We start from the raw sequence: 20,504 nt of genomic DNA, 5'->3' as shown, positions 1-20,504 counted from the left end.
ACGCCCTGGAAGCCCCGTTCCACTGTGGAGACCAGAACCACAATAGCAACAATCTGAGCTTCCAAAACAGCAGTCAGACCTTGGATGGCAAATGTTTGTGCTGCAATGGAAGCTGTGACATCAGTCATCAGATGCTGCATCATGGTGGGTTCCATAGGTGTGCTGATGGAGGAGACCACCCGTTCCATGTGGGAAAGGATGGACTCCAAGCTCTGCGCAAAGCTCTGTGCCAAGTTGGAGCTGGACTCCTCCATGCCCCTTGACATTGTGTGCAGGCTTTCTGGCAGACTTTTCAGTGCACCAAGCATTTAGTTGTGTACGCCCATCAGCCTTCTTCAGTAGCCTGGCTCATCGAAGTCATCATCTGACTCTTCTGCAGCTAAGCTAATGTGCGATGTCGCCCTAAAGTGAGCTGGCACCAGCGGTATCCATTCCCCCCGCCCTGGCTCCTGCGCAGTTGTGCCTGGTGTCTCACCACGTGTCCCACCCCTGCCACTCTGCCAGTGCCCTTGCTGTTGCCTGTCAACCAGCCAGTCCAGAATGCTGCAGCCCAAGCCAAGATGGTGCAGTCTGAAGCCGGGCCCTCCCGTCCGAGAGCTGCTCGGGGTCGTCCTCCAAGGCCATCTGCATCCTAGCCTCTATAGTACGCTCTGTGTCAATATCTGAGCTGGTGGCTGCGAGTGTAAGATCGAGTGATGGTGTGTCTGCATCATCACTGTCATCGCCCTCTGCCTCCTCTAACTGTGCAGGTTCTAGTTCTTGGGTATCTGAAATGGCAAAGGGACACTGGTTGGGTTGTGGTGAGGGGAGAAGAGAAAGTAAGACATGTGTGTTTACACCATCTGCAGTACGTGAGTCAGAAAAGATTGTGGGATGAGGGAGAAGTGGGAAGCCAGAAGGAGGATTAGATATGCACAGACCCTCATCATCGATCCCTTCAGCACCGCCAGTGGCCACGGCTGCAGTGACGGCCCGCCCAATGATCGACAGCACTGTCTCCTCCATGGGGGTGAGGATGTGTAGGGTGCCTGTCCTCCCCCAGGTCTTTCCTGCTGCCTGTTGTTGTGCACCACCTTCTCCTGCAAGAAAGAGGGAAGTGAGCCAGTGGGTTTCCTGCAAGATGTTTGTGTTATGTGGCTGTCATGGTTGAATAGTTGCTTGTGTGCGTAACCTGTCAGTTGTGGGTGTGCGGCTTGCAACATTGATAATGTGTGAGGGTGAGATGCAGCATCTGATTTGAAGAGTTACTGATGGAAGGAGTTTGTTGGTGGGTGGGTGACGGGGGTGTAGTGCGTGGAGCAGTGGATGAGGCTCGTGATGCAGTTGGTAGGATATGCCAATTGACAGTTGAACTCACTCACCTTGACCGCTCATGTCAAGTCATTGAACTTCTTCCTGCTCTGCATCCATTTGCCTAGTGCAATGTTCCTGGCATTTACTTTGTGTGTGACTTCCTCCCACTGCCTCTTCAGCATATGTCTGGAGGGCCTCCTGCCCCCCTGTGGATAAAGGATGCCCCTCCATGCGTTCACTTCTTGCTCCAAGGCCTCTAGCACATCATCCGAGAACCTTGGCGCATGCTGTCTCGCAGGCGCAGCTATTCCTCACTTTCCTGTAGCACAGAGTCCGTTGACAAATGAATTCCAGCTCTCCCTGCAGCCACAGTGCACCTCCCCTTTAAGAGGTGCAGTCTGCCTTTAAGTGGTGCTAACCACTCCCGATATCGAGGCCCCTGCTGGTCCTTGCAGCCACTCAACAGCTCAGGTAGCGTTGGCTGCATGCAGCAATCATGTAAATCATCAGGCAGCACGAATGTTATGATTGCTGCCTGCATCTCAACCAATGGGTGCGTGTTAATCACGATCCCAGGGCCCGTTTTGGAGGTTATCCAATTTAACCCCCAATGTGTAAGTAAACTACAAAAAAACAGTACTTTTCAAATGTTCACATTTACATTATCTTAGGTTCCTTCCACCTTTCCCTAAATGTCTCTCTTCCTCTGATAGGGACAATAACTTACGCTCAGGTATGGTAAGGTGGCCACCAGCCGCCTGCATTATCTCACTTAAGTGATTGCTTTACATGCATGAGCCTAAATAGTGAATGTCGACAACTGCAAGATCGCCGCTGCAAGCCTGTCTAAAGTCCAAGACAAGAGCCTATAATCTTGGTTTTACTTTTCCTGTGAATGCTATGCTCATCAGCAAGCGTGCTGTTAGCATGGGAGATGGAATACTTTCCATTTCAGGCATCTAATGTCTGCACCAAGAGCTCCCGGGGTCAGGTAAGCATGGTATTTGATACAGGGTGAAGCTTCATCTATGCTGCTCCAACAATGTGCCCTGGCCTCAGGAAAACACTCCCTACTCTCACACCAGCCTTCCGGTGGCCTCTCTGAGTTTTGTGTTGTAGGCCATGCCGGCTAGGAGCCTGATCGAGGCTGAGGAAACTCATTTATAGCCAACAGTCAAAAGAGACCTCCATCCCATCAATCTGGCCTGAATCTGGACCCAGGTGAAAGCCTATAATCTTTTAAAAGATTTTTTAAAAATGGTTAAAACTGTATCCAATGTCATTGGTGTTGTGTTGTGGGTTAGTTATAGCACCGGTTATAATCATTAACTTTGAAAACTGTTTACATTGTCATGGTTACGGTCCCTTTATTACTTTACCAAGGAGATAGTCCAAACTGTTCGCATCAGAACAGCCAATATCCACGGGGAAATGTGCACAGTGAAATTACATAGAATTGCATAGAATTAAATAGAATTTTCAGCACAGAAACAGGCCATTTGGCCCAATTGGTCTCTGCTGTGTTCATGCTCCACACGAGCCTCCTCCCACCCTGCTTCATCTAACCCTATCGCCATATCCTTCTATTCCTTTCTTCCTCGTGTGTTTATCTAGCTTCCCCTTAAATGCATCAATGCTAGTTGCCTCAACTACTCCTGTGGTAATGAGTTCCACATTCTAACCACTCTCTGGGTAACGATGTTTCTCCTGAATTCCCTATTGGATTTATTGGTGACTATCTTATATTTATGACCTCTAGTTTTGGACTCCCCAGGAGTGGAAACATCTTCTCCACATCTACCCTATCAAACCCTTTCATAATCTTAAAGACCTCTGTCAGGTCACCCCTCAGCCTTTTTTTCAGAGAAAAGAGCCCCAGCCTGTTCAGTCTTTTCTGACAGTTATAACCTCTCAGTTCTGCTTTCATTCTTGTAAATCATTTTTACACCTCCTCCAGTGCCTCTATATCCTTTTTGTATTATGGAGACCAGACCTCTAATTGTAGTCTAACCAAGATTATTAATCAATAGGACTATAATAGATTGCAAGAGACAGTCACCTGAGCACAAAATTCAACTCCCATGCCTGTTCCTACAAATCATGTTTTCATATGTTAGTTTTTTTTATTAATTGATTACAGGATGTAATGATTTTTGTTCCCATTGCAAAACAAGAACCCTTTTTGAAAAGTTAAAAAGAACAGTGTCCTGCTGCACTTTCAGTCTACCTCCTTGTCTTGATGTGTCATAAGGCCTCCATTCAGGGCTGCTTTTTAGCTTTCAGCTTTTTGAAGGTGCTCTGCCAGCTCATTTGAAGTTGGCTGACTGAGCTAGTTTGTTCCATATGGAACTGGTTTGAAAACTCTCCAAAGTGATGATAATGCCTTTCAGCTACATTTTCACAATCAATAGAAGATGTCACTATTATAACTGTTCTTTGAAACGCTCCTTAAAACCTACCTCTTTGACCAAGCTTTTAGTCACCCATCCTAATAGCTCCATCTTTGGCTCGGTGTCAAATTTTGTTTGATAACATTCCTGTGAAGTGCCTTGGGACGTTTTACTACGTTAAAGGCGCTACATAAAGGCAAGTGGTTGTTGTTGGATGTAAATTCTTAGGGGAGTACTTTTTGTTCAATGTACGACCATGCTTCATGGGAGAATTTTGATTGACTTAAAAGAATGACTGCCATGGAGACATTGCCACTCACTGCCGGGATGCTCCAGTGATATTACTAACAGGGAACGTACTAGAGCAGGGGCCATTAATTACAGACAGACCTGGGAGCCATTCCTGAGCAGCCCAACCCCTGGAAAGCATGCTACCAATTGGGTAAGCATGGTTTCCATGAATTCCATAGCATGACATCAGTCTGAAGTCATGGTCTCCATTTTCCTTTCATTTTTCTCTCAGCAGTTTTACTTCCCTCCCTTACTTTCCTGAAGGCTCCTTGCTAAGGGACAGTTCCATGGGCCTCACTCGCCCTCTGGTACCAAATGGCCATTATTTACATACGAGCCTTGACACCGAGTCAAGCCTCGGCAGGCTGCTGAACTGCAGGGTGCAGCACAGCCGTGGCCGTTCCTGGATTCACAACACATCCATGCAATGCGCACTTCCAGCAGGAGTCACTAGATAGCAATCAGGAGCAGCAACCCCGGCCAATCCACTCAGAGGGCCGTGAGATCAATCGTAATGCCCCTACTGTTGGTCTGGCTAACCGAACATACCCTGGGGTTCAAACGTGCGAGCTATCCAGTCTGTATGGCTCAATTATTCACCGGATAAACACACTGAGCGCTCAGGGAAGTCAAACCCTCTCCCCTTCCCATAGAGTTTTCCGTAGAGTTGGTGCAAGACAAACAGTGACAGCTCTCGGTGACATCACTAAGGGTGAGCAGCAAAGTAGACCACAGCCAGGGTCTCCCTGCCCGTAAGAAAATTAATGGTTCTAAAAGGGAAAGTAAAATACTGATGAGTCCATTACTTTTTACATATAGAATGGAAAAATAGTTTGAACAAAAAATATTCTGCCTTAGACTTTTCTTCCCCTTTAAGTGAGGTTTGTTTATGTATAAGGTGTAATTTCTACTGACCGATAAAGGTGAATAAAAACTTGTTTTAAATTACAATCAATATTGTCTTAGTTTATTAAACCATTTTATCCAATCTACCTCCAGTTACAATATTTCTTTTTATATTATGGGTTACATGGTTCACACTCTGAGATATGAGGCAAAATGTGCCAATCACACATTCTCAGCTGGGAGCTGTACTGAAAGGGAGTGTGCATCGGAAACAGGGCAACAACACTAGCCCTGAACTCCAACAACGTGACGCTCATCTCCGACACCGGGACACTCGGCTCCGACACCGGGACGCTCGGCTCCGACACCGTAGCCCTCGGTTCCAACACCGTGACGCTCGGCTCCGACTCCGGGACACTCGGCTCCGACACCGTGACGCTCGGCTCCGACACCGTAGCCCTCGGTTCCAACACCGTGACGCTCGGCTCCGACGCCGGGACGCTCGGCTCCGACGCCGGGACGCTCGGCTCCGACGCCGTGACGCTCGGCTCCGACGCCGGGACGCTCGGCTCCGACGCCGTAGCCCTCGGTTCCAACGCCGTGACGCTCGGCTCCGACGCCGTGACGCTCGGCTCCGACGCCGGGACGCTCGGCTCCGACGCCGGGACGCTCGGCTCCGACACTGTAGCCCTCGGTTCCAATTCTAAAAATTATACAATTCATAATGAGGTGATTACGTTTATCCATTGAATTGTCTTTTGTGTCTTTTAATTGCTTCATTAAAGTTTTTACTTGAAGGCCTCAGCCTCTCCCTTGTCCTAGAGTCAATATTTTTGTCCAGAGCTTTGATACTGTAAGCCGAATTTGAATTGTGCAGCCTGAGCATTTGAAGTGTACTTAGTTTCTCAGCACCATTTACTCAGTTAACCTGAGGAATATATTTTCTTTTGCTTCTAGCAGTTTCTGATTAAAAATTAGAGCCTCGCCTAACTCTGGAGTGAAGCAGAGTAAGACTCCCTGAAAAAGGGAGTTTCATTCCATTTCAACAACAACAACTTGTATTTATATAGCGCCTTTAACATAGTAAAACATCCCAAGGCACTTCATCGGAGCGTTATCAAACAAAATTTGACACTAAACCACATAGAAATCTTAAGGTAGGTGACTAAAAGCTTGGTCAAAGAGGTAGGTTTTCAGGAGTGTCTTCAGAAGGAGAGAGAGGTAGAGGTGAAGAGGTTTAGGGAGGCAATTCCAGAGCTTTTGGGGTCTAGGCGGCTGAAGGCATGGCCACCAGTGGTGGAGCGAAGGAAATCGGGGATGCGCAAGAGGCCAGAATTGGAGGAGTGTAGAGATCTCGGAGGGTTGTAGGGCTGGAGGAGGTTAGAGAGGTAGGGAGGGGCAAGGCCATGGAGGGATTTTGAACACAAGGATAAGAATTTTAAAATCGAGGCGTTGCTGGACCAGGAGCCAATGTAGTTCTGCGAGCACAGGAGTGATCGTTGAGTGGGATTTGGTGTGAGTTAGGATACGGGCAGCAGAGTTTTGGATAAGCTCAAGTTTATGGAGAGTGGAAGATGGGAGGCCGGCCAGGGAAGCATTGGAATTTTGTTTCGGAGTCCGTGCCTGAACCCCCAAAGTAGACTACGCAAGCTTGGCATCGGTGGAAAGAAATGAAATCGCTTCTCCCTAATGTCAAATTTATTGAGTAGAACTTTCTGAGGCCCCACATATATGGGATCTACCATACATCAGACAACTTACTGGAAAATAACCGTTATCACCTATTAAAGGTAAAGATACTAGCTGAAGATATGAGGGACTATATTTTCCTGTTTGGAGGGAAAAAGGGGAGAAATGACTGTTTCTTCTTACTTACTTTCAACCCGCCAATGAAATTGTAGAAACGTAGGGACATGAAATGGTTCACTTACTGATTTAGTTATCAGGAATGGAACAAAAAAAGCCAATCACAACGCACCTGTACCAATGACCTTTTAAAGCTTCTCCAGCATCTGATGTGGCAGTTAAGTGGTAGAGATGTCAGATACAGAGAAACACAGAAAATAGGAGCAGGAGTAGTCCATTCGGCCCTTCAAGCCTGCTCTGCCATTCAATATGATCATGGCTGATCCTCTTTCTCAATACCATATTTTTGCTCTCACCCCATACCCCTTGATGCCTTCTGTATTGTGCAGTTTTGCTCTCCTTAAAAGGAAGGATGTCCTTGCCATGGAGGGAGTGCAACGAAGGTTTACCAGACTGATTCCTGGGATGGCAGGACTGACGTATGAGGAGAGATTGGGTCGACTAGGCCTATATTCACTCGAGTTTGGAAGAATGAGAGGTGATCTCATCGAAACATATAAAATTCTAACAGGACTAGACAGATTAGATGCAGGGAGGATGTTCCCGCTGGCTGGGGAGTCCAGAACTGGGGGTCACAGTCTCAGGATACGGGGTATGCCATTTAGAACCGAGATGAGGAGAAATTTCTTCACTCAGGGTGGTGAACCTGTGGAATTCTCTACCACAGAAGGCAGTGGAGGCCAAGTCATTAGATGTATTCAAGAAGGAGATAGATATATTTCTTAATACTAAAGGGATCGAGGGATATGGGGAAAAAGCGGGAACAGGGTACTGAGTTAGACGATCAGCCATGATCATTTTGAATGGCGGAGCAGGCCCGAAGGGCCGAATGGCCTACTCTTGCTCCAATTTTCTATGATTTTATGTGTCTAGAAATCTGTTTATCTCCTTCTTAAATATATTCAGTGACTTGGCCTCCACAGCCTTATGTGGTAGAGAATTCCACAGGTTCACCAACCTCTGAGTGAAGAAATTTCTCCTCATCTCGGTCCTAAATGTCCTACCCTGTATCCTGAGACTGTGACCCCTCGTTCTAGACCCCCCAGCCAGGGGAAACATCCTCCCTGCATCCAGTCTGTCTAGCCCTGTCAGAATTTTAAATGTTTCAATGAAATCCCCTCTCGTTCTTCTGAACTCGAGTGAGTACAGGCCGAGTCGACCCAATCTCTCCTCATATGACAGTCCTGCCATCCCAGGAATCAGTCTGGGGAACCTTCACTGCACTCCCTCTATGGCAAGTATATCCTTTCTTAGGTAAGGAGACCAAAACTGCACACAGTACTCCAGGTGTGGTCTCACCAAGGCCCTGTATAACTGCAGTAAGACATCCTTGTTCCTGTGCTCAAATCCTCTTGCAATGAAGGCCAACATACCATTTGCCTTCCTAACTGCTTTCTGCACCTGCATGTTTGCTTTCAGTGACTGGTGTACAAGGACACCCAGGTCCCTTTGTACATCAACATTCCCCAATCTATCACCATTTAAATAATACTCTGCCTTTCTGCTTTTCCTTCCGAAGTGGATAACTTCACATTTATCCACATTATGTTGCATCTACCATGTATTTGCCCACTAACTCAACATATCTAAATCGTCTTGAAGCCTCTTTGCATTCTCACAACTTACGATCCCACCTAGTTTTGTGTCATCAGCAAACTTGGAAATATTACATTTGGTTCCCTCATCCAAATCATTGATTTATATTGTGAATAGCTGGGGCCCAAGCACTGATCCCTGTGGTACCCCACTAGTCACTGCCTGTCACCCCGAAAAAGACCCATTTATTCCAACTCTCTTTCCTGTCTGTTAACCAATTTTCAATCCATGCCAGTATATTACCCCCAATCCCATGTGCTTTAATATTGTACACTAACCTCTTATGTGGGACTTTATCAAAGGCCTTCTGAAAATCCAAATAAACCACATCCACTGGTTCTCCCTTATCTATTCTACCATTTATATCCCCAAAAAAACTCCAGTAGGTTTGTCAAACACGATTTCCCTTTCATAAATCCATGTTGACTTTGTCTAATCCTGTTGATATTTTCTAAGTGTCCTGTTATCACATCCTTTATAATAGACTCGTAACATTTTCCCTGCTACTGATGTCAGGCTCATCGGGCTGTAGTTCCCTGTTTTCTCTCTCCCTCCTTTTTTAAATAGTGGGGTTACATTTGCCACCCTCCAATCTGCAGGAACTGTTCCATAACCTATAGAATTTTGGTCAGACAGTTCATTTAACTGTGGAGTGCACAATCTTTGCGCACCAATCAGGGAGTGAAATTGAGAGAAGTCCCAGGATATGCAGGAAATTCAAATACCTGATTTAGTGATTGTAACAGAGACCGTGGGGTGAATTTTTACTCAAGGCAGGGATGCGGCCTAGAGCGCGGCTGGCCCATCCCGGAGTGGTATCAGGGATTTTTGGCTGATTTTAACAGCTGGGCCTCATTCGTGTGCCCCTTGCCAATTTCCCGACCAAAACGGACAGGAAGCAGCTGCCTCGCTGCTAAAAAGGAGCGGCTTGTAGACCGATGTAGGGGACCCGGAGGAATGGTCCCCGATAAATAGGTAAGTACATCGGCGGGCTCGGGGAGGAGAATTACGATCATGGGGCAAGCATGGGGAAGGGGAGGTACAAGGCTTCCTTGTGGGGCCCAGAGGAGCACCTGTTATAACCCTTTTAGAAACTATTTTAAATTTACACTGACCTGGGCCTCTTCCGTCCCTGGATATCCAAATCCCGACAACTGTGGTCTGACGTAGAAACCACCACTGCTCCCCTCCCCCACCTCTTCCCCTGACCCCCCCCCCTCACCTCAGGCCTCAAAATAGCAGTCAACTCCCCATAGCAACATTTAAGAATAGGTTAGATAGGTGGTCGAAGGAAAAGGAAATGAAGTGATACAGAAACAGAGCAGGCCCGTTTCTATGTTCTAATTTCTATGTAATTAGTTAAACGCAGCCACGCAAGCAGCATCACAGTAAAGACCAGCCAATTGTTGCCTGCAAAGATGCAAATCAGTGGGGGTCGGGAAGTCCCAAAAATTTTGGGATTTTGGTACGGCAAAGTTGGGTATGGTGAGGTCCTACGGCAGTTTCGTTCTGGTATGCCCCAAGCTCTGGAATTCCCTCCCTAAACCTCTCCGCCTCTCCACCTCTCTCTCCACTTTTAAGACGCTCCTTAAAAACTTACTTCCTTGACCAAGCTTTTGGTCACCTGTCCCAATATCTCCTTACGTGGCTCGGTGTCAAATTTTGTTTAATGCGCTCCTGTGAAGTGCCTTGGGACATTTTACTACATTAAAGGTGCTATATAAATGCAAGTTGTTGTTGTTGTATAGTTTTTGCTGTGAGGTCAAAGTGGGCCAATTACTTGTCGTCACAGATTGCAATATTTTAAGTGGCTAGAGGAAAATGCAGCCTTTGACAAAAATAATGTGAACTGTTAAACATTAGTCAATTAAGTCGAATCTTCCTCCTATAATTTGACCTTGAAAGGATCTCTGTTCAGGTCATCACCTGGCACATTGGTCTACTGCGAGCATAATTAGCACATGTCTCACTGATTTGACCAGTTTAAATGAGATAAATGCAGCGATCACATGCGTATTGACTAATAATGTTACTCGGCCTTATCAGAGTAATTTAAATGGTTGGAAAACGTTTTGCAGCATGTCCCCGAATTTCCCATTTAAAATAAAATTGCCCTTAGATTAGACTACCCAAGCCGCATTGAGTTTTCAGCTCCAGTCACTCTGAGAAGGTGCTCATTGGCCTTCTGTATGATAGCAGCCTGCTATGTGACTTCAGACAGCATTAAGAATCAACCATAGCCTTGCATTAAAGTTGAAAAACTGACTACAATCTCTTTCCCCTCTCCTTCCTCATTCTCTCTTCGCGCTCCTCTCCCGACTCATTCTCCTGTCTCGTTCCTCTCTCTCCATCTCTCCTTTGTCTCTCTTTCTGCTGTATTTGCCTACATTACAACACTAATGATGCTTCAAAAGTGATTTGTTGGTTGTGAAGGGCCTTGGGACATCTTGAGGATGTGAGAGGTGCTGTAGGAGTGCAATGTTCTTTTCCTTCTTTACCCATGCTTTTTGTCTCGTCTCTTCTCCCTCTGTCTCTTCTTTCTCTCCCCTTTTTTCTCCCTGCCCCTCACTATCATCATCATCATCATCATCATCATCATCATCCTCTCTCTCTCTCTCTCCTCTCTCTCTCTCTCTCTCTCTCTCTCTCATCATCCCCAGGCTTAGAAAGAAATATTGGCATTTGCAGACATGTGGGAGTTTGCAACCCATCTGCCCATCCTTTGAGCTGTCAGAGAATGCAACCATTCGGCAAGGATAAGATTGTGGGGGGGGGGGGGGGGAGGGTGGAGCGAGAGGGGGCGGAATGTAAATGAAAAGTTCTGTATTCCTCACATCAAATGGCAGTTCTTTCCCCACCATTTGTGGGTGCTGATCTGGCTGCCATCCTGCTCACACTAAAATGTTTAGTAACTCTCCATTGTATCTTCAGAATGCACTAAAATCTTCAGCCTCTGGACTCAAAGCCCTTAGCAACATCCTGTTAAACAGCTATGACCAAAGATGAACAGAAGTCCTATTGATTCACTGCTTGACTGGACGGGACCGGTCTTTTACATACTGATTTGGTGCTGATAGACTTAAACGCTGGGTTTATTTGATGCTGCATTGCTGAGGTGGTAGTGTTGATTAAATGTGTTCAAGTGGCCCTCTTGCTGAATAAATCACCTTTTCATGCCTCAGGAGACAAATCTGCCTCGAAGAACCAACCATCATACATGTGTATTAATGGCTGCTTGACGTAGTGCCTTGATTGTTCCCTGGCTGTGAAAACATTTTTCAATCAAACCCCAGCAGGAAGGGTGAAAGTTTTCAGCTGTAATTATATGTATTCTCTTTGCCATTCTTGGCAATATCTGAAAAAACAGAAGCACATAGTTGAAACAATTCTGAGATTTGAGGGCTGACTCCACACTCCCAGTGTGCACCTGCGATTTTCCATCCATTAAGTGTGAGCTTGAACTCTGTAGTTGCACTCTCACCTTGGAGATCATGGGGTTCAAGCCCTAATTAACGCCTTGAGCACATAGTCCAGGCTCATCCTTTATTGTAGTACTGAGGGAGCATTGCACTCCCCTCATGCGAAGCTTTATGCCAGAGAATGCCAAAACATAAAATTTACCTCAAAATTCCACGTTTTTTTTTCTCTTCCATCCTTTTACAATTTGCCTTGGACTGCATGAGATGGCAATTCATTGTGGTTACCCTGCTGCACAGGCATTAAGGGTAAATTTTGCAAGTCTCCACACTGCTGCCATGATCGTCTTCCTCACGCCCACACCCCCCCCCCCCACCATGTTGGGAAGTGGTGGGTACACTGCCCGCGATTTCCTGATCTGTGCTGGCTATGTGCAAGAATCTGCTGGTGTCGCAGCTCCTCTCAAAATCTATTCCTAAACCTATACAATATATACTGTATTTTGGGGATCAAGCTCCAATTGATGAGAAGTGACAGATGTAACTCAGAAGATATGCTGTTTAGTAAGTACTCAACACTGTGAACAAACAATCTCCAATCTCCTCCACAAAAGTTCCTTTTCTTTCTCCCACCAACTATGCTTTTCAAACTATGCTGTTTCTTTAAAATACCAAGTAAGGGTCTTTGCGCTAATGAATGCCAAGTATTTTCTAGGAAGGCTGACAAAAACATTTAACTAAACACACTTCTACTTCAGTTCAGGATAGTGAAACTGGGGAATGCAACATAAACTGTACATATCATAGAATCAGAGAATGATACAGTGCAGAAGGAGGCCATTTGGCCCATCGTGCCAATGCCGGCTCTTTGAAACAGCTATCTAATTAGTCCCACTCCCCTGCTCTTTCCCCATAGCCCTACAAAATTTTCCACTGTTGTAGCTCTTACTCACTCTTTTATCTCTATTAATACGTGACCGATAACATTTAGAGCAGGATATTTGGTGTGGAGTGAAACCGTGAATGATCTCCCATGGTGTCTTTAACTTGCTCATCTGAAAAAAAGCACCTCACCTTTTTTTTAGAAAACAAAAAATTTCATGCAAGAAAGAAAGACTTGCATTTATATCAGGACGTCCCAAAGCGCTTTACAGCCAATGAAGTGTGATGTAGGAAATGTAATGCAAGCTCTTTAGTTCAATAACATACCGTATAGTCAACTGTAAAAACCTTTTTGAGGCGTTAGCTTGGAGATTATTCTCAGCGTGGCACCTGCGATAGTCCATGATTATTAAGCAGTTATTTAACGAGTCCGAGTTAACCCTCACTGACTGCCTGTTTCACAAACGGTGAGTAAAAGATGGATCTGAGCAATATAATGTTCAATGCTTGCATTCCCACAATTAACCTTACCGCCAGCCCAGTAGCAGGTGGCAGCACAGCACCCCATAATGGTGATTCCATGATCCAGTGCTTCCATTGAGGAGTGGTGCTCACTGGAGACATATCACAGGCAGATGGCTATTAAAATAAATAGATGTGAAAATCACTGGCCCCCGGTTTCCCGAGATGAGCTCCCTTTGAGCATGGTTCCCCGCTGAGAGTGCTGGAGCATGGAATCAACCTACATGTTTCAGTGCATTGTAAAAACAGCTCTGCCATAGAGGCTGCAGTCTGCTTTACTTAAAATCAGATGCTGCATACCTGAATTGAAATTTTCAGTGTCTTTTTCATACACTGAGGGAGAAATTCGCTTAGTCCCCTTTTCAGGCCCAAAATGGCCGGCGTGCTTGCCAGAAGCCGGAGGCCCAAGGCTCGTCCAAAATTGGGCTTCAAGCCTCGTCTGAATAATTCCAGCGAGGTGTGGGCGCCTGTCGGATCTCCTGAGGCAGCTCGCCGGTTTCCACTCGACCAATTTGAGCCGGCTATGATGCCGGCAGCGGCCCTGAGGTAGGCCCTGGGAGGGGCTGGGGCGACGCACAAGATGGGGGCAAGTGCGGGCTGACAGCGGCATGCATTGTTGCTGTGGAGCCAGGAGGAGCACTCCCGCTTCTCCTTGCTCCACATAAGGTAAGTTAAAAAGCAAAACATTTACCTTGCTGTTGGTGGCCTCCAACGGACTGCTGGTTGGGCCACAGAATGAACTGGAAAAACTGTGCTGAGCATTCCCAGCACGTGCTCCGCTCGGTTTCTGACCAATCTCGGAGAGGGATCCTCAAAGATGCGTTAAGTCCCTCATTAGCATATGCAAGGACCTAACTTCTGTTTAAGGTGGCCACCAGCGATGCCTGAATATTGTCCCAGCCAATACGGTGTTGGACATATTTTAGGCCCCCTTGGGGCGTGGGACATAGGCCCGTGAAATTGGACCTTTTTGCCCCCATTTTGCACCCGACAAACAAGCAAAACAAGGCCGAATTTTGCCCCCTTCTTCATTATTCTAACAGCATTGGACTTGGCAGAGGAGAACCAACCAGAGCAGAATAGGATTGTCTAGGTCACATTCAAGGTGTGCCACCAGGTCCTGCCACTAGACAATGCAGGGAGTCTACTGTATCGGACACAGTTACCAGGGAATGGTTCTCGAGATTTGCCTGAGGAGCTTGAGGTTTACCAGGGAGACTGCGAGAGAATTTCAAGAAGACCTCTAGACAAAATGTAACATCTGTGCCATTCACCTTGGCGCTCAATTTTTGTGTGTCAGGCTTTTTCCAGCTAGTACTGGCAATAGCTGCAGTGTCAGCTATTTTTCTGTATCAAGGAGGTCACAGATGTATTATTTAGCAGGGCCAACCACTTTAGTAACTTTTGTTGCTGAACTCAGCAGCTGTGTACAGTATCTTTAGGGTGTTTTGCATGGTAAGTAGCATCAGTGAGGTGCGGTTTCACTACGCACCAACATTGTAGTTATAGTGTAAATAAAGCCCGAATCTAAACCTGACACCAGAATGTAGCGGATGAGACGCCCATGGGAGAGGCGGCCTCACTCCTCTTCCCTTCAGAGTCAGTTCGAGTGTCGATACCCAATTCATATTCCCAAGGCAGGTGTCAGTGCAAGGCTCTTACGGCTCTGCGCCCTTTGGTGCCGGTGAGAGAGAAGACGCACAGAACTTAGTCACAATATCACACACAGCTAGAGTTCTTCAGGAGTCAATGTCCAGAGTCGGATGATGCTCACAGTCAGTTCAAGATTTTCTTGGCTCTTACCCCCTTACTGATGTTACCCAAACCACTTGACTGACCTTGGGTCACTGCCAGGAGCCTTCTGTCTGATATTTATTTGCTGTTGGGACAATTATTTTCCAATGTACTGAAATTTTTGACGGTGATTTATTGCAAGCATTTATACCTAGGTCCCCAAAAGGAGTGAATCAGTATGTGTGGCAGAGTACAGTTTTACTGCCCGCTATGTACATACAGTGAATGCCATTACATCTCAGGCAAGCATGCTTTGTGATCACTAGGCAACGGGCCAATTCGATCATTTCACCTAACAACAGATGAGAATTAAAAATGCAATTGCACAATGAAGAACTGCATAATTTAAATGTGGACCAATTGATCATAATGTTTATTGCTCTACAATGTAGAATGAGCATTGTATACAGTCACTTAATGCATCATTTCTCCAGTAAAGGAGAAATTGAAGTAGTGCCTTTAGGAAATTAGATTGCTTTATGTTAATTATTTGTAATCTCTTGGTTACTAGAAGGGGAAAGAAAATTTAAAATAAAAACAGAAAATGCTGGAGAAGCTCAGCAAGTCAGGCAGCATCTGTGGAGAAAGAAACAGAGTTAACGTTTCAGGTCGATGACCCTTCGTCAGAAAAAAATTTGTTGTCCGTCAGTGCAAAAACGTAAAAACATTTATTAGATATTTAACAACCAATTTCATTTATTTAGCTCTTGTACTTTTATTAATAAATGTGTTTGAAACTGTGTGCGTGTCTGTATTTGTGCTGAGAAACCTTGATTTGTCACCTCAGTTTAATGCTACATTTTTCGCCAAATGTGTTAAGTGCCATCTTTTATCAAACTCGGTGTTCCTGCCCAGAGCTGACGTACTGGGAAGTGTCGGCCTATCCGTACTGCCAGAAATAGGATGTTGAATCGCTATGCAATAGTATTTTCTAAATGAGTTGCAATGGACAAGTTATGCGTGTTTCAATTCAGAGTGCAAGCCTGCCTTTTCTCATTAAAACATATCTCATTGAAACATATCTCATTGAAACATATAAGATTCTGAGGGGCTTGCCAGGATAGATGCTGAGAGGTTGTTTTCCCTGGCTGGAGAGTCTAGAACAAGGGGGCATAGTCTCAGGGTAAGACTGAGATGAGGAGGAATTTCTTCACTCAGATGGTTGTGAATCTTTGGAATTGTCTACCCCAGAGGGCTGTGGATGCTGAATCATTGAGTATATTCAAGGCTGAGATAGATAGATTTTTTGGACTTTAGGGGAATCAAGGGATATGGGGATCGGGCGGGAAAGTGGAGTTGAGGTTGAAGATCAGTCATGATCTTATTGAATGGCGGAGCAGGTTTGAGGGGCCATATGGCCTACTCCTGCTCCTAGTTCTTATGTTCTTTTGGTGTCTGTAATAAACCAATATCGCAAGCCAATACTCGGGTATACAACTTTAAAAGGTTCAAGGCAATGAGGATAGAGGTTAAACAAATCAACTGGGGTAGTGCTCAAGAAGACTTTAGCTGAGGACGAATGGAATGCCTTTAAGCACATACTACAGAGCATGCAGGATAAACACATACCAAGGAAAAGTAAGAAAGATTTGCATTTATATAGCGCCTTTCATGACCTCAGTACATCCCAAAGTGCTTTGCAGCAACCCCTCAGATAATGAAGCAGTCTGAGCCCGCGTGCAGCAAGACCTGGACAACATCCAGGCTTGGGCTCATAAGTGGCAAGTAACATTCGCGCCAGACAATGACCATCTCCAACAAGAGAGAATCTAACCACCTCCCCATGACATTCAACGGCATTACCATCACAGAATCCCCCACCATCAACATCCTGGGGGTCACCATTGACCAGAAACTTAACTGGACCAGCCATATAAATACTGTAGCTACAAGAGCAGGTCAGAGGCTGGGTATTCTGTGACGAGTGACTCACCTCCTGACTCCCCAAAGCCTTTCCACCATCTACAAGGCACAAGTCAGGAGTGTGATGGAATACTCTCCACTTGCCTGGATGAGTGCAGCTCCAACAACACTCAAGAAGCTCGACACCATCCAGGACAAAGCAGCCTGCTTGATTGGCACCCCATCCACCACCCTAAATATTCACTCCCTTCACCACCGGCGCACAGTGGCTGCAGTGTATACCATCCACAGGATGCACTGCAGCAACTCGCCAAGGCTTCTTCGACTGCACCTCCCAAACCCGCAACCTCTACCACCTAGAAGGACAAGAGCAGCAGGCAGATGGGAACAACACCACCTGCACGTTCCGCTCCAAGTCACACACCATCCCGACTTGGAAATATATCACCGTTCCTTCATCGTCGCTGGGTCAAAATCCTGGAACTCCCTTCCTAACAGCACTGTGGGAGAACCTTCACCACACGGACTGCAGCGGTTCAAGAAGGCGGCTCACCACCACCTTCTCAAGGGCAATTAGGGATTGGCAATAAATGCCGGCCTCGCCAGCGACGCCCAAATCCCATGAATGAATTTTAAAAAAGCCAATTAAGTTTTTTTTTTGAAGTGGAGTCACAATTGTAACTTAGGAAACGCAGCAGTAAATTTGAGCACAGCGAGGTCCCACAAACATCAATGTGATAATGACCAGATAATCTGTTTTAGTGATGTTGGTTGAGGAGTAAATATTGGCCAGGACACCAGGGAAAAAGTGCCATGGGATCTTTTACATTCTCCTGAGAGGGCAGACGGGGCCTCAGTTTAACGTATCATCCACAGGACGGCACCTCTGACAGAGCAACACTCTCTCAGTACTGCACTGTGGTATCAGCCTAAACTAGGTGCCTAAATCTCTGGAGTGGAACTTGAACTCAGAGGCGAGAGTGCTACCACTGAGCCACGCCTGACACAAAGGACTAAGCACAGATGAAGTGACTCTAAGATTCCATGGGAGAATGAGTTAGATGAGCTGAATAGCCTCCCTCATTTGAACTTATTTTTGTGATCATTCTGGCGATTACATTTATCCACTATGATTAGGCCATCGGAGGAGCTACCAATTTATTTTTGAAAGTCATTTAATCCAATCTTATCATTGGTAAGGTAAGGTCAATGTTCTTACTAAACTCATTTTCCGAGCTTCATGTCATATTTATAATCTCAAATCTAAGTAACTATTTATTGACAAAAGGTGCTATTAGCTTGTTACTAAGTCTGTTTAGAGTTGCCCATTAATCTGGCCAGTGGTTATGAGTCTCCAAAACTTTCAAAAGGGAATTGGATAAATACTTGAAGGGAAAACATTTACAGGGCTACGGGGAAAGGGCAGGGGGAATGGGAATAATTGGATAGCTCTTTCAAAGAGCCAGCACAGGCACGATGAGCCGAATGGCCTCCTCCTATGCTGTACCTACTGTGAACTAAATACTCTCCTCCTCTTTAATAAAGTAGGAAGAAAAACATTTGGCTGGAATCACAGGTTATATTCACCTTGAGTCTTGTCACCAAAGAAATATTTTTATCTGCAGTAGATGGTTCCTTGAGCTGAATGTTGGCAAAACTGAGACCATCCTCTTGGGCTCTCATCAGCATCTTTGAGCCGATGACTCTGTCTCCCCTCCTGCCTCCTAAACCCCGGCCATGCCTTGTTCACCTCAAGATTTCACTTCTCCATTGCCCATCTGGTTGGTCTCCTGACAGTAACCCGATGACACAAAGATTGGTGGCATAGTAAGTAGTGTAGAGGGGAGCATAAAATTACAAAGAGGCATTGATAGCATAAGCGAGTAGGCAAAACTGTGGCAGATGGATTTCAATGCAGGTAAGTGTGAGTTCATCCGTTTTGGACTAAAAAAGGATAGATCGGAGTATTTTTTAAATGGTGAAAAGCCAGGAACAGTGGAGGCTCAAAGTGATTTAGGGGTCCATGTACACAGATCACTGAAATATAGTAGTCGGGTACAAAAAATAATCAAAAAGGCAAATGGAATGTTAGCCTTTATATCTAAAGAGCTAGAATATAAAGGGGAGGAAGTTTTGCTACAGTTATACAAAGCCCTGGTTAGACCACATCTGGAGCACTGTGTACTGTTCAGGGCACCGCACCTTAGAAAGGATATATTGTCCATGGAAGGAGTGCAACGCAGATTCACCAGAACGTTACCAGGGCTCCAAGGGTTAAATTATGAGGTGAGATTAAATAAACTAGGTTTGTATTCCCTGGAATATAGAAGGTAAAGGGGTGATTTGATTGAGGTTTTTAGGATTTTGAAAGGAATTATAAGGAAGACAAAGAGAAACTTTATCCGCTGGTGGGGGAGTCTAGGACAATGGGACAAAACCTTAAAATCAGAGCCAGGCCACTCAGGAGAGAGGTTATAAAACACTTCTTCACGCAAAGGGTGGGAGAAGTAGAACTCTCCAACAAAAAGCAGTAGATGCTCGCACAATTAATAACTTTAAATCTAAGATCGATAGATTTTTTGCTAGCCAAGGGTATTAAGGGATATGGAATCAGGGCGGGTAAATGAAATTAGGATACAGATCAGCCATGATCTCATTGAATGGCGGAATGGCTCGAGAGGCTGAATGGCCTACTCCTGTTCCTGCCTTCCTTCACAAACTTCAACTCATCCGAATTGCCTTAGCCCGTGACCGCCCTCGCACTCTATTCTATTGTCCCAGACTCCCATTCTGCCCATCCTCATTTGCACTTAGTCTCACACTCCCATCACCCGTGCTAAATTCCTCACTCCCATCACCCCATCCTCTCCAAGCTTCACTGGCTCCCAGTTCCTTAGCGTGTTGATTTCAAAAATTCTCATTGTTTTGAAATCTCTTCATGTTCTCGTTCTCACCCCTCCCCCCCCATCCCACCCCTCCCCCCCCCCCCCCCATCCCACCCCTCATCCCTTTAGTGATCTCTTCCTACTTTACAGTTCCTCATGCACCATACGCTCCTCTAACACTTTCCTTCTTTCTTGCTCCCACCCCTCCACCACTGGTGGTCCCTCATTCCTCCACTAAGCCCCTGCCCTCTGGAATTCTCTACTCGGCTCCCTCCACTTTGCCACCTCCCTCCCTACCTTCAAAACCATTCTCAACCCTGCCTTCTGTTCCCCACCCCAGCTTCTCTGTTCCCTTCCACTTTCCCCACACTCTACTGTATTCCTTTCCTCCTCATTGTTAATGTACTCTTGCTGCACTATCTAACTGCAAGTTACTGCTGTTGCATTGTGTGTCGGTGTGTTGTTCTGCATGGTATGGATGCAGAATTCTAATGAAACTCTCCAGAGATTCTCCATGCAAAAAGAAAAGTTTTTTTCTGATTCCCTTACGTCCGGTGATTCTCTTGCAAAGCAAGTGCTCATTGGATACGTGCCAGTCAACTTACCAATCTGGCTTCTGTTCAGACATTAGATGTCACGTTATGAACACCAGCCCAACAGTTAATGCGCTGACCCGGCCTGATCCTGTGGGGTCAGCTCCCTTTACTGGAGCGCGGGTGAGATCCCAGCAAATATTGGTTCTTGGTGGTAGGATGTGTGAGAAGAAATGAGTGTAAACAGTCCTTAAAGGGATACTGGATAAATTTAAAGGAGGTGACCACTTGTCTTCAAGTAGATGCATATGGAGATAAAAATATTGG

The 20,504-nt window shown here is 45.8% G+C and overlaps 2 protein-coding genes across 2 annotated transcripts in view; one reads left to right on the top strand and one right to left on the bottom strand.

The window, feature by feature from the left end:
- shank2b (SH3 and multiple ankyrin repeat domains 2b) overlaps positions 1-20,504 on the top strand; it is a 680,429-nt gene that overhangs the window by 555,238 nt on the left and 104,687 nt on the right. The gene's annotated exons all lie outside the window — the stretch shown is intronic.
- On the bottom strand, positions 4,972-11,534 carry LOC137327744 (34 kDa spicule matrix protein-like). The gene is made up of 2 exons (XM_067993548.1): positions 11,450-11,534; positions 4,972-5,523 (listed from the first exon to the last, which is right to left on the bottom strand). The coding sequence occupies exons 1-2, from the start codon at positions 11,455-11,457 to the stop codon at positions 5,106-5,108; spliced, it is 426 nt and encodes a 141-aa protein (XP_067849649.1). The 5' UTR covers positions 11,458-11,534; the 3' UTR covers positions 4,972-5,105.

This window comes from Heptranchias perlo, chromosome 12, assembly GCF_035084215.1.
Source record: "Heptranchias perlo isolate sHepPer1 chromosome 12, sHepPer1.hap1, whole genome shotgun sequence".
In the NCBI taxonomy this organism is placed as follows: Eukaryota; Metazoa; Chordata; class Chondrichthyes; order Hexanchiformes; family Hexanchidae; genus Heptranchias; species Heptranchias perlo.
This window is presented reverse-complemented; position numbering and strand designations above follow the sequence as displayed.